The sequence below is a fragment of the Malurus melanocephalus genome, unplaced genomic scaffold (assembly GCF_030028575.1).
Source record: "Malurus melanocephalus ecotype Western Australia unplaced genomic scaffold, MMel_1.1 scaffold_398, whole genome shotgun sequence".
NCBI classification, from domain to species: Eukaryota; Metazoa; Chordata; class Aves; order Passeriformes; family Maluridae; genus Malurus; species Malurus melanocephalus.
In genome coordinates, this window is record NW_026623630.1 from 122,605 (window position 1) to 145,012 (window position 22,408).

The 22,408-nt window shown below is 41.6% G+C and overlaps 1 protein-coding gene across 1 annotated transcript in view; it reads right to left on the reverse strand.

Annotated features, from left to right (window-relative positions):
* Positions 1-22,408, reverse strand: part of CNTN3 (contactin 3) — an 89,736-nt gene that overhangs the window by 47,314 nt on the left and 20,014 nt on the right. Inside the window, exon 2 of the mRNA XM_057379264.1 lies at positions 18,390-18,526. Within this exon, the coding sequence (XP_057235247.1) occupies positions 18,390-18,447 (58 nt within the window). The 5' untranslated portion in view covers positions 18,448-18,526. The remainder of the gene's footprint in view (positions 1-18,389; positions 18,527-22,408) is intronic.

The following is a 22,408-nucleotide window of genomic DNA, read 5'->3' on the forward strand; positions in this document are numbered from 1 at the left end:
CAGCAGGGAATGCAGCTCCTAACAAAACTTGTTACAGCATGAACTCATTGGGAAGGGACATTCAGTGCTCAGAAAACTGACAGGGAAAATAAAACCCCTTAAAAGGTRGACTAATAATGGCAAAGCTTGTTTATTTTTACAGATTGAATCGTATCCCTGAAATCAGGGGCTCTTATCCCGCTGCAGTGTCTCAATGGATAAAAYAGAAGTGGAAACAAAGAGCAGAGATCAGGAGAGGAGATGGTTCTGAGGAGGGTGAGTCACAACAGGACTCGATTCCAGCACCCATGGGATGACAAAACCCTTTGTTCCCTCTCAAAGAACGGKGCAGAAGCGTTTCTGCATTTTATCTGCTGAACTAAAGATTGGCTTATTCATCACTGGATTTTTAAAGCTCTCCCAAGCTGGTCCCCAAACTGTTGCCATTAGTTTTTCCTGCCTTAATCTTTTTTATTTTATACACGCACGTATTACGCCTCACCTGTAATCTCCTTTCATTTGAAATGCAACTATTCATGGTCAAAATGAACAACTTAATTACTGAACCCTACCAGGCAAAGCCTCTAATCCTGCCACTGAAAAACACTTTGGTAAAAACGTTACAAAAAAACTGACTGCAAACAAAAAAATTCCAACTTAAAAACCAATCTAGAACTGTGTAATTTGCCAATTAAGTGYTTTTATTGCCTGTTTATAGTTTGCCATATAGAAGGAAGTTTAAAATTAGCAACTGAAGCTTTCTGACTCCTGAAACAGCATTTTTTTCTCCCTTCCCCTGCTAATACATATATTTGCCTCATTGCTTTAGCACCAAGTCCATAAAGTTTTACCAACTGAAATACACACGGCACTGCAGTAAAATAGAACAAAAAAAAAGGCAATTCAGCTTCGTTGGAAAGTCTTTGATTCTGCCCAAAGTAAGAATGACAAAATGAGTTCCTGCCCGTACAAACAAGGATGTGAAAAGTGCATATTCCACTGGGTTCTGTTCAATAAGGCAAATTTTCATTCTCCAGCACTGAGACTTAAAAGTTGCTGAGAGAGATTCCAAAATACGGARTGACAGTAATGTGAGTATCAAACCAAAACAGCTGCTTTGTGCGTCTGGAACAGCAGCATTTAAACACTCCTGTGATACCCAGGACAATTAAAGACAMGGATTTGTGGATTCACGAGGGGAAAACACAACCTGAAGCACCTGTGGAAGGTAAAACAGACTGAAAACAGCRATGTTTTTTATAAAAGTATAAAATCTGCAGAGCCACGCTCACTGCCAGCACCTCCCAGATGTTTCTGTGATCTCGGGTGATCAAGATGGGAAGCAAAGGGATGGGGTGAGATCACATCAAATCCTACAACCATGCCTTGAAAAGACACAGAACATCATGCCATGAAAAATTCAGAGCATTTCTGATGACAAAGCTGCTCCAGACACACAACTGCTGGCTCGTGGCAACGCTGAGTTATGTCGCATTTTGTCAAGAAACCCGTGTGATATTTCAGCCCCAGACACACAWTCCTGTATGCAGGAACTTCCTAAAAATTGCAGACACTGCCAGAAACTACACCAACTTCTATTTATTTGTTTTGAAGTAATGCACAAGACAAATTCACTGTGTGACGAACAGAATTCACTTTTCCAACTGTTTTTTTCTTTTTTTGAATTCATGTTTCCAACTCCAAGTCCAGCGCCACCCAAGCATCTTATTACACTCCTATCAATTGCTCTGTAGTGTCAACACATGTTTATTAGCAATTCTACCATGTTTTGAAAACTGCAGAACAGGGATTCGAGCTCTACAAACATAATTGTCCCTTAATAGCCAGAAAAATATTTATTGTACTGCTCCATCAGGCTCATTGTTATTCAGAGGAGCAGAACTTGTTAAACATACTTTAGGTATAATTCTGTACTGGTAGGATGCTCAAGTGCCTAAATGAGTCAGACAACCAAATCTAAGCTGTTTTCTTGAGTAGGTAATTCTGAAGTGGGGACTGTGTTTGATGCCAGCCCATAATGAAGCACTAATTCACAGAGCCCACTCGCCCTGGTGAAAGTCACATTATTAAACAGAACTGGAAATTCCACTCTCTCAGCTCTTAAGGGCAAATAACATCCTCAGCACGTTGTAATAGCTGTGTTGGTAATGAGAACTTGAGCAGAAAACGGAGCGGCACCAATTTGTTTCTTTAAAAAGAAAAMASAAGCACRAACAACAAAACCCAACKCACTTCAYCACCAGTCCCTAACTCACYCATTTSCACCAGCAAACCTTTCCCTCATCACTCTGTACCCCAAAATTTGCCATACCAAGGTGTTGCTGTGATCAGGAATTTTGGATTTCTTTAGATCCACACCCAAATTTAATTATGCACGCTTTGTATAATTGATTTTCACCAGGATATTTGGGATACATGGCCTGATAACCCCAACACTGCCTTGGAAACACCACACCAGGGCTGCTCATGAGCCAGGGAAAAACCTTCTGCCTGGATGGAGCCTGGGAGAATCCCACAAAGGCAGGAGGGAGGGATGAGACCAAAAATTATCTCTGCAATCCATTTCTGTTGGGCAGAGAGAGGATAAAAATATTAACAGTGCAGGAGCGAGCATTACTCAAAGAGTGGGGGTGATTTGTCAYGGGAGGAGAGATTCAGAGGCTGCTGGGGAAGCTCTCCAGAGTTTCATTTGGTCAGGCTGAGGCCACAGGGAAATCACAGAATTCCACAACGACCTCTACAACATCCCCTTCTGCTGTGACACATGGCTGAACACTTTATTACGCTGCATTTATAAACCTGCATTTTATGGGGTGGCACTGATMTGCAGGGACCATACATCCTGTGGGGGATTTTTAGACCCTCACTGAAGAAAGAAGAGCAGCTCTGGCCCCGTGGACAAAAAAAATCTTACAAAAAAAAAAAATCTTTGAAAATCTTCCCCTCCCCTTAAATCAACTCGAGGTGAAGCAAGAAATGGGAAAGAACTGAATGCTCTTACACCAATTAAAGGAGAATAATTCAAAAGTCTGTGTTATATAAACACGAGTAGGAAAAGCTAAAAATAAAGTGGCACAGATGCATCAGAGTGGGGTGAACAGGAGATGCCAGTAAGGGAAGAGGTAGAAGAGTTTGCAATAATAAAAGATGGACAGAGAGGGATGAGGTGATTTGTGGGCTGTGTGGAACTGAGAGAAGAGACCAGAGACAGCAAGGGGAAAAAAAAAAAGCAGTAAAGATATATTAATAGCATAAAAGTTGAGCCAACATCCAAAAAGCAGGGAGTGTTGTTTTTTTTTTCTAAATCATGCTATGCACTGGCAAAAAAGCACTGAAAGAACTGGAAAAGAACCAAACCAAACACTAACAGCGTTACTAGGGAAATGCGTGTTTTGAAAGAAAAATGTTTTCCARTAGGTATTTCCAAAAATATGCCTTTCATAAATTCGTGTTATCTGGGAATTACCGCTCAACTCTGGGCAAACACAGAGCTGAACAAAGCAATTCAAGCAATTTGAGAAATATCTCAGGAGGGAAGAWTGTTTGCTCAAGGAAATTATCCTACACTCAACTTCTCAGATGCAACACGGATTATTCTTTCCCCCACCACTTTCCCAAAACAAACCCTAAGAATATCCTGACAGCCTCCTAAGCGCCAGCCCTCGAAACCACAAAGCAGGTTCAGTGCTGCAGAACACCACGATATTCACATTTTCAGCCTTAAACAGATGGCTCAAGCTCTGCCAGATCTAGCTCTTGTTATCTGAAGGTTTGTTTATTTATGAAATACGCAGCAGAGCTCCCAAAAAGCCTTTCCTCGATAAATAAATCAATGAAAACCATCCTTGAACAGCTCACTTTTMARGCACTGGGAACATGCTGATGACAAYGGGATTTTCTTTTCCTGCCATTGCCTTCACTCCCTTGTGTTTCCACAAGGAAAGATGGCACCTTCCATAAATATTACAAACTATTTTATCATCAGAAAGGATTCCCAAGATATGGGTTTTATTTCCAGTTCCAGCTGCTGTTCAGTGTTCTTAACTCTACAATTTAAACACTAATAGACTTCTATTTTTCCTATTTATTTTAATAATTCTCCTGTTTACTGTTTTTCAACTTCAGGCACATTATGCCTTGACTCTCTAATGGAAAAGCTACAAGGGAACCTGGAGAAGGTGGATGTTTCTACATAACTGAATTTAATAACCCATTGAAGTGAGTTGCAGAGAGGATAAAGAGCAAGGACAGATTAATACTGTAACAAAAATAACATTTATGGAGGAATTCACAAGAAGTTAAAACTTTTAATTCTGTTATTGAAGTGAAGGTGAGAAAGACAAAGGAAGAAATGAAAGTGATCCATTTCCAGGTGAGCACATTTGCATGGTTCACGCAGAGAAAGAAGAGTTATTTCCCTGTATTCACCACTCACATCACAATCTGAAGGAAGAGGTGGGCGAATGTTCACGTTTGACAAATAAAGCACCTCGGGCTCAGTATCCTGAGCACAGCATTTGGCACTGACATTAATTGCTGCTGTGAAGTTCAAACCCCCCATTTCTGCATCAGGGATATCACGAGCTTTTCCCCCTGCTCCACTCCAACCCCAGCAGGTACATGAGATGTCACCACAGCATAAAACAGATTCTGGAAAATTGCTGCAAACATTTATGCCTATAAATCTCTCAGGTTACTCGCTGGGATTAGAGCACATTAACGGGCTCAGAAGGACGGCAGAGATAAGAAAAATGATCTATTTCCATCCCAGCACTGTACAGAAACGCTAAAGTTTGTAGCTTAATGGATGTTCAGGAGCACATCAAAGCAAACCAGAGGAGATTTTGTTCCCTTCCTTCGCAGCAGCAAAAAGTGGCAAAAGCAGATGGTCTGGAGTTGTTTTCTAGCAGACTTCAGGGAACAGGAATGTGGAGAAAGGCATTTCTTACCCTGATGTCACTTGCAGCTGACAAACAGAACAGGTATTTTCTGTGGCAGATAAGGCAGAAAAAATGAAAGAACCCCCACGTTATTGTGATGTGGACAGCGGAGATGTTTAAAACAATCATAATCTGCCAGCTGCACATAAAAACCCAAAAATGAAAAATACAGCTTTATCTCTAGGAGACAGGCCAYGAGGCAAAACCACTGCTTCAGTGCTGAAGATGAAAGCCAAATGATGAAGTTTCTCAACGAAGTCACATCTCCAACCTGGGCACAAGCACGGGCTGTTAATTAATTAATGAAAWGCAGAAAACCACTGCAGAACTTAGTCAGTATTGCACACACACATCAGTCTCTAGTCCTAATAAAATTAAAAGACCACACTGAGGCTGCAAACTCAATTATTTGCAGGTAGAAAATGCCAGAATTAYGGTTGCCTAAGAYCACAAACATTGGCAGAGGGAAAAACCCAAAGCCCAATCGGCCCCTGTGATTCTTCAGTGTTTAACWCCAGACTCCAGACAGTGCTGAGCTCCTGCTCTCCCATTTTTWMMMMAAAMMAWTYCYYYKSMRSCCCCAAACTCAAGGACACCTCCCTGTGCCAGGCCCCAAGAGATGGAAACAACAGAGAATTGGGGGAGCCAACTTGGAGTCAATGACTGCATTGGCTGAGCTGCAATTGGAGGATTCAGCAAATCCCGATGTGCAAATGGACAAAAGTGAGAAAGGGTGAAAAACCCGTGAGCCATTGTCCATTGTGGGTGTGGGACTGCCCTGGATGCACCTGAAGGCCCTGCCATGAACAGAACTGCTTTGGATTCTCTGAATTTTGTCCAGCCTCTGTTCTAGGTAAGACCCATAAGGCATCACCAACACAGATGCTCTGACAGCTCCTCCCCATCCCTCAGCACAGACAGACACCAATAACCTCTGGCACAGCTCATTTTCTCCAATCCCAGTACTGAAAGCACCACCTCTGATCCCACCAAAGCCCAGGCTGATCAGCCCCACCAGGGTGACAAATTCCACCCACTGCCATCAAACCCAAGTTCCATTTTTGCTCTGTCACACATCCATCTCTGCCCCTCAAAGCCTCTCCAAAATCACAGAGCCTGTTCAGGGCACGTGCTGGAGCTCAACCCGGGCACAAAACCTCCCTTTTCAATATTAATCATTGCTCTGACCCCGATGTAACAGAGCCATTCCGAACCCAATCAGGATAATCCCCACGCAGATAACAAATCCCATGTTTTGCTTTGTGAAGGCGGAACAGCAATCGTTACACAATTAAACAAAGGGGTAAACAGATGACAAAACTGCATTTGGTCTGGCTYAGACTGAGCTGGGATCTGATACTGCAGCGTCTGGAGGAGGAACAGGAGACCCTGGCAAGCATGGCTCGGAATAAATTAWATTCATGGCACAAAGGAGGGATCTGTGATAAGAACTCAGTGYCTTGATCTACTCGGTCACCTCTCACAGTGACAGATCAGTGGCACTCAGGGGTGTGGCACACAAGGACCAGATGTGCCCTGTGCAGYCCTTCTCCAGCCTCTCCAAGGACACTGGGATGGAAAAAAAAAAATTAAAAAAAATAAAAATAAAAAAATCAATCCCACCCTTGACAAGGAGTCAGGAAATATCAGAGGCTGGAAGGATGTTTAGGTCCCACAAGTTTAGACACAAAGCTGAGACGTGCAATCTCCAGACAAGTTCTTTTTTTTTCTCCACTGAAGAAGGATTTATTATGAGGCAAAAAGGTTTCTTGAAGAAATAAGATAGTAATTCCACTGAATCCCCATCAGGAAAGACAGGAGAAAGAAAAATAAGGGATGGCTAAGATGTAATTGGCTTAAAGAGAAGCCTAAGTTGCTTTTAAATGGGAGCAAAAAGGAGTTACACAAAAAGATGAAAGAATAAGAGCAGTATGTGTTACTGAGAGCTGAATTTATGAAATACTAAGGAAAAAATGCTACATTTTGTTAACCAATGAAGAAGAAAAATTCTTCTGAAAAGAATCTGAATAAAATCAGAAAGAGATGTAGCAAGAAATCAAGAAGCTCAAAACCAGCTGAATGCAAAGGAGTGTGAACAAGATAAAGAAATGCAAAATACTTCTGTTAATATCAGATAATTAACAATCAAAAGCATCATATCACACACTCATCTGATACCCAGGGAAGCCTCTGGCAAACCACACACCCGAGTTCAGCCAGAAGATGAGAAGCTGTGGCAGTGCAGAACCAGCCTCCACACCCAATAAATCACTGCCTCATTTGATTTTTGAACTTAATTAGCGAGTACAATAGCAGTCCGTACAGCAGGGGCAATCAATGCAATTCCCAGTCATTAGATGTGACAATGACAGTRAAAGTTCATAAAGGGAACCTGCACTCAGGACATGACTCGTGCTGGGGCTGCAATCGATGTCCACAGGTCATTCCAGACCATCCTCTCCCAGCTCTCCTTCCCAAAATCCCAAAATCCCAAAATCAGGAGCATGAAGTCACAACCCCACTGCCTGCACAGCACCAATGCTGCARASRTTCCCAGCAGATTTCAGGGGGTGGCTGAGGGTTTTCTGAACTGGTACCACTTGTAAAGGACAAATGGCTGTGGAACAAAACACTGCTTCAACCTCAGACTAAAGTGATTCCCACCCACCATTAATATTTAAACCTGGCTTAGCTTGTTTTGGGTGAAGAAGTTTTGACTCTGTTATTTCCATGTAAGAAAAACACCTGTACAACATTTTTGTCAAAAGCCATAGAAACAAAAAGTGCTAAGGAAACAAATCAAGGCATTTGAAACACCAGTGGTAGAGAGAGCTCTACCCAACCAGTGAGTTCACCTTYCCAGTCTGCTCCAGCCCCAAAAACCAGTCCAAACACATTACCCAGRAGCACTCTGTTTTTGTTTTTTTYTTCTCTTTTTGCAGCAAGAGAGCAAAAAGGAAACACAGGGATCATTTGAGCACATTAACCTCCCTGGAAGAGAAGGGAATGAGACGAGATCTTTAGAGAATTGCATTCTGTCTGCCTCCACAGTAATGGCATTACACTTGAATGAAAGCAAAATTATGTGGAAGACTGTTAGTTTACTGAGGGGTCAAAGAGATGACAGCTGTGGCAGGAGGAGGCAAACCTTTAATATGCCATGATGGACCAATGTGCACATCCTTGGGTGGGTGAATAAATGTGGCTGAACAAGGGATTACACCTGAGCAACAGCACGGATTAAAAAAATTCAACATCAGCTCGTTCAACAACAGAAGCTGCGGGAGTGGGAAAAAAAAACAACCCAACTCATGAGAAATACCTGAGTTCTGCTCCTGCATTTATGAAAACAAACAGAATCCCAGCGTTGCTGAGGAGAGTTTAATAGATTGAGATGTGTACATAAGGAGAAAACACCCAAAACACAGGGGGACCTCCAAYCTTTTTGTTGGTATCGAAGCAGAGTTGTTACGTGACAGATGCTCCGTGCACAGACTGATCCCCAGCCTAAGCCAAATTGCTCCTTGCAGGGTGATGTAATCCTCCAAAGTCTATTGTTAAGTACAATTTAATAAAAAGTCATGGGCTGAAAAAATACAGGTTCATAAAATAAGAGAGAAGCTGTCTCGCTGCACGGGGCTGAGAGAGGCAATAACAGGAAAATAAAATCAGGTACTGCATCTCTTCTCGTAAGTACAGAGAATTTCCTTGGTTATTAAATGAGACTCCCCACAACTCCCAGCCTGTGCTCTCTGTAACTACTCAGTGCCACACTGGATGAGAAACAAGACATAAATACATAATCAATACAAGAATAAAGACAGAGCAGTGTAATGTAATAGGAGCAGYTCTCTGAGTTCCATTGCTTCAGTTTTTAAGGCACCTACTTTGCTTTGCAATAAACATCAGAGAGTAAAAAACAGGCTGGCAGCAAGCTGGAGCTCTGAAAGAGTATATTTAAAGTAAGATGATACTCAGTGAAGACATTTAAATTGTTATTTGCAAGCTCTCCATATTTATTGGGCTGCAGCCGTGGATTACTTCAGTCAAACTTTACTGTGCATTTATTTATAAATTCCCTGAATGTCAGAGTAATTCTGTACATCACAAGACACCTGTGCTTGGCAAGGAGTGACAGGAGCATTCAGGTTGGAAAACAYYTCCAAGATCGAGTCCAGCCATTCCCCAGCACTGCCAAGTCCCACCAAACCACATCCTAAATCCACCTCTACACACCTTTCAAGTGACCTCAGAAGAAAAGGACAAGTGCTCTGCATTGTTTCAATAAGATGATGCTGTCTAAAACCTCACCAGGGCACTCCACATCTCAAAAAAAAACCCCAGGAAAACCAAACCCTGCAGCTACAAACAATGAAGTCAAACRCTCCCAGCCACGCAGCCAAGCTTTCCCAATTTCCTCATTAAACACCTGTTAGCAACACCCCTTTCTCTGCATCAAAACTTGTAAAAAATGTGCTGTAAAACACGTTCCAAACTGATATTCTCAATCTTTATTTCAGTTTTTTGAGGKCTCCCAATCCAACAGCTTCACAAGCCACAAACGGTGGAGTGAGACACAGCACAGATGTGTTTCTGTTGACTCTAACAATTTTAACGTTTGATTTTTTTTAACTTGCAAAAAACGAGTTGAAAGATCAAAGTATTCAATTCCTACTGAACATTCCTATTAACTTCAATGGGCTTTAGATCAGGGCCTTAATGGGGTATTAATGCAATGTAAACATTTTCAAGTATTATCTTAATATTATCAGTAGCATGTTAAATGGSCTAACAAGACCCCATTAGGGCAATTCTGATAAACAAATCAAGGGCTGAAATACTTTCCTTAGCAAATATTTCCTTTGATTTTTCAGTGAATATAAGCTCTGCTTTCCCAAATAATCCATATTCCAGAGTTTTAAGAACAGCCCTGTAATGCAAAAATCCTAAGGAATGTCACCATTCTTCCTAAACAAAACAAAAAAAAAAAACACCTTGAAGCCAAACTCACACACAAAAGAATTCAAACATTTTTCCTTTAGAGCTTTATGAGGTGATGGRAGCTGTGCAGGAAATGCCAAATTTGTTCGTTATTTATAAATATTTGTACACCTGTGGAAATGAAGCCAACAAGCTCCCGTTAAAAAGATTACAGAATTAAGGCATWAAGTCTAAAAACCTAAAATCCAAGATTTTAGATGAATTCTGTCTCAATCTTTGGAGTTTTAACCCTCATGAACAAACTACAGAGTAAAATGACATAATAAACATCTTTGGAAGGAAAAAAAATAGGTTTTTTAGCTCTCTCTTTCTTGCTCCGAAATGTTCTTTCCCTTCTTTTCTGTGCCAGAAAGTCTCTGCTCTCTCCTTGCCACACTCCTCTCCCTCACAAGCTATTCATGCACAAGCCTTGAAAGATAGTAAGAGACAAGCAGATTTACATCAAAAAAATAAAGAGAGATAAGGTTGCTATGGGAATAAGAAGACAAAAACTGTTGCTTAATCCAACATAAAAAGGATGAGAACTGGAGAGAACTCAAATGGAATTGAAACTGTCACCCCAACCAACGAGGTTATGATCTGAAACAACTGCTTTTTCTCCCTCATTTCCTCGATGCTTTCATGTAATTTCATTTTCTCGTCAGAACCTCTTTGCAGAATACAGCATTTCATGTTAAGATTCAAAAAACCTTAAAAAATGAATTAGAAGTAATATTTTCCAATATGTTGCTCACTACTGTCACTCACTTGGCAAAMTCCTGCAAAAGCAGAAATACGTCCCCTCTGCAGCAGTGGAAGGATGTAGATGTGAAATCTGAGATGCATCTTTAGGTTTTAAAGATAAATTATGTATAAAAAAATAGACTCGGGCTTGTAATTGTCTTACTTTTAACTACAGTTTGTGGTCTACAATAAAGCTTTACATAGGATAGTAAGGAAATTTGGATTTAGAGTTTTCCTACAGCTGCARTCAAAGGCAATTCTTACAGATTCTSAWGGCAGAAGGAGCTGTCACACGCCCCCTCTCCCCMAAAAGTCAAGGCACCATTACTGTCAGCAGTTTATCTCAAAAACCACTGTCTCTTATCAGTGCTTGCTGGAATCACTTCCCAGCCAGTACAAAACATCGTGCAAAGGAATGAATCTGTCCCATTTTCASGCTGTTGATACAGGATAAATGTTTCTTCTCTTTTTTTGAAAAGCGTAGGGAAAATGTCTTTCCGTCCATTACACACCCCCAGAGCTGCCCTGACTGGTTAAATACAGCACCAATGATSTCCCTACACAGCAAACCTTAAAAATRAGGGATGGGATGAAACCTTAAAACRYCCAATTCACAACRTCTCCACCACTGGATGATCTCTGGCAACAWAAAGACTGGAAATAACCGGGAATGAACGAGCTAAAAACATTTCCTGGATATGCAGCACAGCTTTGGAAGAGGAATTCTGATTTGCAGTTTATCTATTCCCCATTATCTCCAATCTCAAAATTTGCCATTCAGGTGTTTATCCTGATATCTTCATGTGCCACCCCTGAAAAACGGGAGAATCCTTAACTGAGTCAAACTCCCAACTCTCTGAGATTTTCTGTATTGGTTTCAGAGTTATAAATAGCCGTACAAGGAATCATGATAAAATACACACTAATTAGCCGTGACTATGCAAATGAGGTTATTTTTAATTCAGGTTTAAACCATTTTGAAGTTCTCGTTGCACAACAACTGCCAAAGGCAAGGCAATGTTGTGTTTTCTTCCACTTCTTGCTGCACTCAGGGCACCTCGAGTTCCACCAAATTATTTTGCAAAACAAAATAAAGTGCAAGGTGTGACTGCAGCTCACAGGAGGAACAGCCTGGGACGGTGGAGAGGCAGCTCTGGAGCTGCAGAAATTTCTGCTTTTTTGAAACAGAATCCTGACACACTCTGCTGTCTCCACTAAACAAAAGTGATGTAATTCTTCACGTTACTTTTTAACAAAATGACATTTWCAGGATGGGAACAAACCCTGATGTGTATTTAGGATAATGGGGCAAATCGCAGCTTTGAGATTCTTTTCACCCAGACTTTTGGGACCACACAAAAACCCCGAGTGACATCAGGGTTTTCCTGGCAACTGAAATGGAAAATTGAGTCACATGCAGAAGGTCATAGCCATCACAAACAAACCCAGGAATCCTCCAAAAACTCTCTGCCTTAGGCTGTGCCACCCCCCTGTGTCCCTGCCGTGCCAGGGAGTGGAACTGGATCATCTTCAAGGTCTCTTCCAACCCAAACCATTCTGCCATTCTCATTTTACACCACAGGGCAGCACCCAGCTGGCTTTGCTATGAAATTCCTTAATTCAGATTATTGCATAAAGTCACTCCAGAGCTCCCCTCCTGCACTAAGGCTTTCTGCACCCATACATGGAGTAAAATCCTACAAATTCTTCCAGTGGCTGCTTCAAATAAAGTGATTTTCCCAGTCAAACGTTTCTCCACGCAGTTCCTGAACCTCTGACTCTCAGCTATGCAGAAATAAAGGACAGCCAAGCACAAACACATTTACCCACGTGTCATCTCCTGCTTCCCATTCCACAGCAGCAAACACTTATCTAGAAAATGTTCTGCCTTCCTGCCCAAAGGCCTGGCTTTGAAACGCCTCTGACTTTCTTAAAAGACTCCCAAAAAGTCACCGGGAAAGTCGTAACTCCATGTTCCATCCAAGGAGACAGAAAACATCATGCTCTGCCAGCCAACTATATTTTAATATTCTGTTTATAGTTATGGAAATTCRGCTCGTTTTAGCATCAATAAGTTCTGATTGTGCTAATCAGACCAGAATATAAATGAGCTTTTATTCGCTTAGGTTTTCAAACACGTAGAGTAAATATGGTCGAGGTTAAGCTTTCTGCTTTACAATGTTGTGTTATTTTTTTTAACCGAAAAAACTCTGTGTAAATTGTGTTCTAATCCCTGATAAACACTGATCCCTGAAATCTCACTGCTGATTTGCACATCCTGGATTGGAAAAGCTAAAGGCTACTATTAGCACATTTGTTATTACACAGAAAAACTGAGAGGTTAATTATGGCACAAACAAAGCTTTTGTCCAAGGCACTGGCAGCCACATATTTAAAATCACCAGAAATTAAAACCCTAAAGCGTTCATTTTGAGCATGATCATTAAGAACAACAACAAAAATCAGAACAGTTTCTGCTGAAGAGCTTTTTTTAAACACAAACTGAATTATTCTCAGTTCTGCTGTTTTCCTGAACATCTGCCAAATTACTCAGCTTTAGATTTTCAACCCAGTGTACCTTCCCTGGTTTTCAACTGTCAGTCACAACCTCTTTCATATGATTTTTTTTAACTCCACGGTGTCCTGAGCTTCCCAAGTAAAGGGCTGAAAAGGATGAAAGCCAAGGGTTTGCAATAACTTCCAGGACCTCACTTCTTCTGAAAGTTTGACAGTGTTGGCCCACACTAAAACCCAAAAGGAAAGGCTCCTGTCCTGTTCTTGTCATAGGGCAGGCAGGATTCGTGCTGAGGGAAATCAGGGAAAACTGGGAACCTTCAAAAGTCTCTTTCTCCAAGGTGACAAAAGGCCAAAGCCACACAACAAATAAGCAGCCATAAATACCAGGCAAAGAATTACCCACCCAAAAATTCAGCACACAAAGTCCTAAGGGACAGAGTTATCCCAGTTCCTATTAAATAAATATTTAGCATGTGGATTGGGTAAGTATTCCAGTAAGGATTACTGTCCAATGTGCCCAAGCCCCATAATCTTTTACAAGAAATATATTGGAATTACTGCTTCACTGTACTGCACTCTAAACTGCAGCAGGCAGAAGAACTCTGAAAGTACAAATGCACAGCCTTCGTGCTCAGAAATATCTGYAGTGACAAAATTTTATTGCAGGATAAACGCCTTGACAATTCCTTCCTGGTAATTTATGTAAAAATCAGAATTGCCAGTAGCCAAAATTTCTCCATTCAACTGTCATCAAATCTGCAATAAGCCTAATTAATGAAGATAAAGGCAGTGCTTGTCTCGTTGAAATGAAGCATTAATTGTCTGAAGGTGAGGATTCAGCATTAAGGTTAGACAGTAACTGCAGCATGAGGGAGCTGCTTTTCAACAGGAGGCTTTCTTCAGCTTGAAAGATAAAGGCAGAAAACCAAGGAGACTCTTCAAAAGGTATTAAAGGTCTCTCTTCGACAAAAAAACTGAGTATCACAGCATTTTCTGCACTTTTGGAATTAAATATCGTAACCGGTAAGAGCACGCCCACCATGGAAATACAGACTTTTGGAAATACAGATTTCTGGAAATCCAGACTTCTGGAAATCCACTGAACTTGGACAAAAGTTGRGATATCATTGAAGGTCTTTTCATGGGTATCCAGACTTCTGGAAATGCAGATTTCTGGAAATCCACTGAACTCGGAGAAAGGTTGGAATGTCAGTGAAGGCCTTTCCATGGGCTTTGGACTGCCCCAGTTTATGTTTAGCTAACCAGAAAATACAGATCCTCATGAAAGAGATTATTTTTTCCCCTTCCCTCATTCCAAGTGAATGGACAGAACTGTGGTCACCTTTTTACTGCTGCCCAAGGCTGCTCAGGGAGGGCTGAAAGCTGCAGAGGAAGGCAGGATTCACACAGAGCTCCCACCCCAAATTCACCACAGCAGCACAAATCCTTCCCTCCTGAGCCAAACACCAGGCTGGCTCCTGTGTCCACTCTGAGAGATRAGCCAGGTTTGGGATCTTGTAGGGCTCAGTACTTTCCCCTATTTACAGCACCATCACCAGACCCTGAAGCTCCTGCAACACCAAACCTTTTGGAGAAAAGCAGAAATTCTCCAGACTTGTTTCTCACTTTGTAACTAACTCAACGCAAATTTTCTGCCTGTGCAATGAATCCTGGCAGCCCAGCCATCCCACTAAACAATTCTGACAGTCATATTGGCAGAGCTGCATTTGACCGTGATGGCTGGACATGGAAAATGCACAAAAAGGATATTACTGTTAATATGTAAAAGCATTATACRTCAAGATCTGGGCTGGCTCTGTCTGAAGGCTGTAGCCCTTAATGAAAACTGAATTCGAACAAGAACAGTAAACGATGCTATTTTTTTTTTTTTCCCCTAAAAATTGACTTTTACCCATACAGAAACTCCTCACCAAGGACTAAATCTGAAGAGGATAATTCTGCTTTCSTTGTGGCATGATTTAATCACAACAACAGAGCAGTAAGAACACAGAAGGTTTGTTTTCATGCTCTTTGGAAAATAAAGGAAGAATCATGCTCTCCAATTTCATAAGTCTCCTAAACTTGATACTAAAAAAGAGGAGAACTGTGAATCTGATACATGACATTGCTGTGCCTGAGGGCACAACAGTTTATTTCYGTATTAGACTGAGAAAACAAAATGAAAAAATGAAAATGAAAGCAATAAAAACACCTGAATTGACAGAAAGAAATACATATAATGTGATCTCGTTTTAAACTCAAATGGACTGCTGAATAAGGAATTAGAAGGAAAACCTCCCTATTGGCAAATTTTAGTACAAAGTGATAGAACAGGAGCCAGGCTTCAATGTCCAAATAGTTTATATATATTGCAGTAGTGCTTTGGCTGGTTTGTTGTTTCTGGATTTGTTTTCCTGTTTGTTTTTTGGTCCTGATTTTTTTTTTTGACAAGGTTAGCAACGGCTAGATGAAACAATTTAATAATTATTTTTGGTTTTCTCTGTTTCAATGAAGTGCAGTAAACATGATGCTAGATTCACTGTTTGTGGTGGCAAGGAGTCAGAATTTTTGGAGAGAAAGTTAATCCAAGCGCCCAGTCCAGGTCTTGCCCTGGACATGCAGTTTGAAATGTGCCCTTTCATCTCCTGAAGGAGAAAAATTTTATGCATTGACACACAGAGTCCTCCTTGTTTCRTTTCTCTGAACTCCCTCTTTATTCACAGCTTTCCTTCCCCTTCAACCACCCTTCAAATGTTGTTTTTCCTGCTAATTCTCAGGAGGACCTTTAAAAACACCTCCCTTTCRGGGGAGAAGAGAGCAGTTGGTTTTAGCAGCAGGGAATAGCAGAGCATCACGAGRAAGTGAAGAAAGCAGAGGCTGTGCCCACTGAGCTCTGCTCTGCCCAGCCCTGGTGCCAGCTGGGGCTCCCCAGGAGCCTTCTCCTCCTCTCCAGTGGAGCAGGAAAATGAAGCCAAAATTTGCAAAGTGGTCAGAAAATCCAGCAGCCTCACCAGTGGAGAGGAGGGTTTTTATGAACTCATTATCTCAGATGTTCACCAAAGCCATCAGCAGCACAGCACACTCATCCTCACCCATTCCAGGCAGGAATTACCCAATTCCCCAAAGGACCAAGTGCCATCAAGGCACTCAGGAGGGGTGAAGACCCTAAAAGAATCAGAAGTTGCATGAATTTACTCCTGAAATTAATTCATGGCTTCACCACAACTCACAGCTGAGTTTGACACTTTCACTGCTGATAGTGTTTTGCATCTTTTGCTCATTTTCATCTTTGAAGTTGCTCTTCAGAGTGATTTAAATGTAACAGTGCCAAAGTGTGTGTTTGGAAATTCCTCTCCTAACAAGGCAGATATTTTGAAACACTGCATATAAATATATTTAATTTCATCACCTTTTTGCTTCCCAAGGTAAATGAACAAAAAGACCACGGGATCATCAGTCCCACAGATGTAATCACACTTCAATACACAAAACCCCAAGGGCCATTTTTTTTCCATTGGATCCTCTCCCATTCCCCTCTTTGATGAACTATGAAGATTCACATCGGATAAAGGAAAAGCAATCCAATAGAGGACACTGCAATAAGGGGCCTGGTTTGAAATACATTATCTGCAAAGACAGAGAATGTCAGGGTTTATAAGCCAAGATCAGCATCATCTCCTTTTCTGCAGCTCTGAAGTTATTTCTCAACACTGAACTGCAGACAGCTCTTACAAGAACTGTCTTTTTGCTTATAGGCAAAGCACAAGAAAAATGGTTTTCTATAGGGAGGCAGAATACCTGCTGATCTCTCTTAATAAGAGGTTAAAATAACATTCTCCAAACTGTTTGACAACTTGTTTTTACATTTACAGCGTGTTCTTACTAAAATCTGTTTTGAAATCAATTCAGCTCCAGGACTGCCACGTGGTTTTTAGCATCCTGCTGTTCCCAAAGCCCATTGAAGATATTCAAGCAAAGGGACCAAACAGGTGATGCTGGCACTGAACACGAGGCCAGGCTCCAAATATCAGATTTGTGTGCCAGGGCTGAGCCCTTCTGCAGGGGCTGGAGGGAGAAGGGTCAGGCAGCTGGAAAAGCTCAGTTCCTGCTGCTCAAATTGCATCTGTGTCTGCCAGGGACGCAGGGACAGCAGGTCAGTGATGTGAAATCAGGGATGTACATCCACAGTGGGTGCTCAAGGATCCCAAACAGCCCTGCCCCACAGAGGCAGCTGCCTTCTGGAAACAGGAAAATCAGCTTTTCCCTCATCTTCTTGCTGGTTCTCCAATCTACCAACTCCCCATGGCCACCAAACTGACACTGGGCAAACACCCAGGGAGTGACCTGAAATGGGTGCCAAGAAGGGCTGGGAGGATGGACACTGCTTAACAATGCCACTTCCCTTGCTTCTAAGTTCCTGACCAAGCTGAAAGCAAATCCTGGCCTCCTGAGTCTCCATAAAAAGCTGAATCTGTTCACATCAGAGCTGTGTGCAGGAATCCAACCCTGCTGAGGACAGCCAGGACACGAGCACCAGTCACAGGAGGAAGGGGATGGAGGGAGAGGAGGATCAGGAGGAAATCACAGCCAGGGAACAGCCTAGGGCAGCCCCAGCATTTCCCTCCATGCACCCCTGCACTGGAGATCTTGGAAAGCAAACACATCTGTGCACAGCAGACCTTGGGGACAGATTGTGACAATGAACAGAGCTGCTGTGGCAGCAGAGAGGGGACTGAACAGCAGCACCAGATCCAACACTGAGAGTCTGGCACAGCAACAACAGCAATCTCTGCCCAAATTCAGCAATTCAGCAGTGACACAGGGCTGCTCCTCAGGAATAAACCCCATCCTAATGCAAAGTTCTGACAAAAGCCACAGCAATCAGCCCCAGCCAGAATCTGAAGTGTCCAGGCACAGACAAACACATCTTACAGCTCTCCAACCAGCACTGCTGCCAACAGCATCCTGAATGCATTCAGATATCCTCTGCTTGCTTTGAAAACGCATCCCTGGGTGGAAAAACTGTTTTTAACTCACTCACTTTTAATATTTTGTATCATTTAACGTATCTATTGCATGCTCGCTGTCTGAACTCTACACAACTTTCGCATTTCAAAGCCTCTGGGTTCTGYTCCTCAAGTGCAGCTGAAATGTTGAATCTGGGAATTAATGAAAAGTTCTAAGTGAGAAGTTAGAGATTATTGTTACCTGCAAGGCAGCCAGCAAATGACACCAGGAGCAGCTGCTTCCACAGCAGCAGCAGCATCTTCAGTCGCCTGAATTCTGTAATTCGGGGTCTCTCGGGGGAGCTCTGTGTTTGACTCTGKCGGGTGGAGAGGTTTAACCTGTTAAAAGAACAGACATAAAACTGAATCCCTCGATGGCCCTTAAGAACTGCCTTCCATGTTAATGCTCTTTTAAATAAATACAAAGTTGACAGATCCTTTAATGTTCCTCTTTTTTTTCCAGGACTTAATCCCCAACAGAAGGGCGCATTCATATTTCACATTTTTTCATGTCTGTGAGGTGTTGGAAGTTTTATTCTCCAGCAGGAGCTGAGCTGACAGGTGAGTTGATTTTGCAGTTCCCACCAAGCTCCAGCACTGATTTCTTTGGGAGATGCAGTGGATTTAAAGGAATTGAGAGCACAGGAGGCACAACCCTCCACAGTTCAGCAGCTCAGCACAGCTGTGAGGAGCAGCTTGTGCTGCACTTGCCTTGTGCAAACCATGCTGGCAACAACACAAACCAGGAGCAGATTTAATTAAAACCATGTCCAACTCATGCTTTTTTCTGATGCAGTTGAGTGTGATGTGCTCACTGATGATTTTTTTTTTAGTTTTTAATTCCTCACTGGACTTCTGCACCAGGTGCAATGACAAGCAATAAAMCAATTTATTGCCACTTCTACCTGGCCAGATGATCAACCCTGGGCCAAGGCTTGCTAGCCTGAGCATGACATCAGTATTTGACTTGGATTTTTATCCTAAAATAGCTTTAYAGTAATTTTTCTTTAGTTGTATGACAACTCCAGCCTTTCTATTTCCTGGATGTTACATCCACAGCATCCTCTTTGTTCAGGGGAAAAGGAGATGGGCAGGACACAGCCCAGACWGAAAGATTCCTTCTGGAATAAGTGCACAGATCAGTGCACAGCAATGCTAAGGTCAAGAAAGCAACTCCTGATTCTGAGCAGCCACATCTGAGATGCCTGAACTTGATGGTTTTTTTCTATTAAACGTTTTAATATTGCTACAAATCAAGAGTTTCAATTTCAAGCTAAGCACGTCCAAAAATGAGTTCAAAGGGTCCTCTCTGATACATCCCCAACATGTGATTTGCTGGGAAAATTTGCTCTCCCAGAAAACACCTCACCCATGGCCAAAAAGAGAGATTTTTTTCCCTCATCCTGCTGCTCCTGACTCGTGAGGGATTGTCAAAACCATCTCAGGGATCCACTGTCACCTCCACACAGAACTGCCAATGAAGCCAAAGCTCTTCCTCTCTCATTTTCCCCAAGTGCTTCTAAACCACAAAATAAGMAAAACCAACCCCCTGCATCTTTATCAAGAAATAGCTATTGATCACCCAGCAGGAACCTGCTGCCAGCAAAGCTGCTCCAGAGGAAATCCCTGCAGGGATGCAGCAATTCCCAAACTCATCAGAAAGGAAGGGGAACATCCCACCCCAGGGCAGCTCTCTGGCACAGCATTTTCAGGAGCCTCAGCCAGGTCTTACAGATTTCAGATGGGAAAATGTTTGTGATAGCAACTCAAATGTTACTGGCTTCCAAAAGGAACCATGGGAGCACACTGAATTCTGTTAATTTTGCATGTTTAAAACCTCACAATAGTTCTTTGGCAAYATTTTAATTCTTCACRGAACATGCTGAGTTGGAAAGGACCCACAAAGAYCATGARGCCAAYCCTTAACCCTGCACAGGACACACCAASAGTCACACCACRGRMCTGAGAGCATTGGCCAAACTTTACTTTGAGCAAAAAAAAAAAAGTGAGGTCTCAAAAAGAAATGTAGAAGCCTGTTTTGAGGCAGATGGGCAGTTCAAGGCTTGAATTTTCTCATTTTCTGTTTAGTTTTTGAGTTAGTTTTTTAAAATTTTCTTTAACAAAGCAAACCTACAAAAAAAACACCTCAAAGCAAGCAAACTAAAAAACCTCAAACCAAACCAAACAAATAAAACCCAACCAACCAACCAACACACAAGAAAACCAAACCAAAAATAAACCAAACAAGAAAAAACTACTTGTTGAAACTGCAAACTTTGGAGGTGGCCATTCCTCCCCCTGTGTTTCCAAGGGGCAGAGCCTTCCCAAATAAAAGTTATTTATCCATGGACAGCCAGAGGCAGGTCCCAGACACAGGAATATCTGAAACTCAGGATTCCACAGTTTCAGTGTGTGTCTGGAGCAGCAAGGGCAGCAAGGGGAGAGGGGAGGAGGTAAAACAAGAATACTAAAGTAGGTCACTCTTCTGTGTCAGCTTTCTTGCAAGGAAAAGAAAAATATGGAGAAGAGAAAYTAATTTGGTTTTGTTCTCTAAGTGCTCTGGGCAAAACAGAACATGATAGATCCACTGCAGGCCAGAAAAATATCATAAAAATACATCCCAACCTCTGGCTGTGTTGTATTTTAATAAATTTAAATAYCTAAAGAGTGACTAGTAGCTATCAGCTAACCTTGTAAGACTGAAATTACTTTAAACACTTCATTTTCACTGTGCTCTGTATTATTTTGCTAATCTAGGATCTGTTCCACTATTTCCTGTGAAAAGCATCCCACTCAGGAGTGCTCAGATTTCCAGCTCTAAGCCAGATAAATGCATCCTTGTGCTCAGTAACGCACCAGTTCTTCAAAAAGATTCAAATCTTTTTCACCCCACAAATATAAAGTTAGTGAAGTTTCTCCTCAGTTTGCTGCTTTCCCATAAAATGAAGCCCCAAGTTGTTTTTTTTTCTGCAGAAATAACACCAAGGGCTCCAAAGCAGAGCTGCCCCTGGCCAGGTCAGTGGTACCAGGGTGTTTAAAGACTCTTGGTCAGTGGTTGGCACTGGAAAAAGCTTCTTGCTTGGAAATTGCTCCAAAAATTAAAAAATAAAAAAAAAAATCAAATATTGAACATCACTGCAGCTCAGCTTTGCTGTAACCTTTTCCTTTTCATTTCAATCATCTAAAAATTAAGGTCCCCATCAGATGCTAAAAACCCGAAAATATTCCATGAGAAAGGCWGCAGCGAGATGCTTTTATAATGAGATATTCCAATTATTTCTCCCTGAACCAAAGAAATCCAGGGATTCAGAATCCAAGGACAAGGCTGAGCATCTCCATCCCCTTCACAGCTCCCACAAAACCTCAGTGGTTTTCAGGTCCCCACYCCCCTCCCTCTGGATTTTGTTTCCAAAATGTCCCACCTTATAAATGAAAAGTAATGAAATATTAAAATATTTAATAGACAGAGTCATATTTATATCCCCCTTTACAGAAGCAAAGAAGGGCTGGGAAGATCAAGCATCATTTGGGGGTTTTTGGAAATAACTGGACTTAAATTGGCACCCCCAAAATTCAGCACTTTTTATGTAAAGGCAGAAAGAATAAAGAGAAATAGCACCTGCTGAAGTTGGAAAAGATTGTAAAGGAACAAAGGAATAGCCACAGAATATGCAAAAGGAAGTAGAAATCAATTTTTTAAATTAGAAAGCTTCCCATTATTAGGTAGGGCTCTGTTTTCAGAAGCCAGAGGTGTTTTGAAGCAGTAAGAAAGCAAAACTGTGAAGTGGTACAAAAAAATCACCAGGAAAAAATTAACAGATTTCATTCCTCTATTACACACTTTTTAACTTCCAAAAGAAAGTCAATTCTCATGAGTTGCTCCAACAATTTTTTTTTAAGAAAAACAACTGGTTACCCAGGAAAAAAAACCCACCAAAACAAATCACCAGCCAAACAAATTAAGTAGGATGGGAGCACACAYACTCAAAAAAATTCAGCCTCATTTTTTTCTTTTAAAATTAACCTTCCAAATCCTACGTACTTGCAAATCACATCATATGGCAGCTGATGTACAAAGAATGTCTGAAAGAAATAAAAAGTTTGGGAAAGGTTCAAGAGTCAGTAATTTTATTCAGTGACCTTAATTTTTGCTRTGCAGAGTCAAACACAAAAAGCGGTAGTTCCCTAAAGGTTGAATTTTTATTTCTAAATATAGAACTG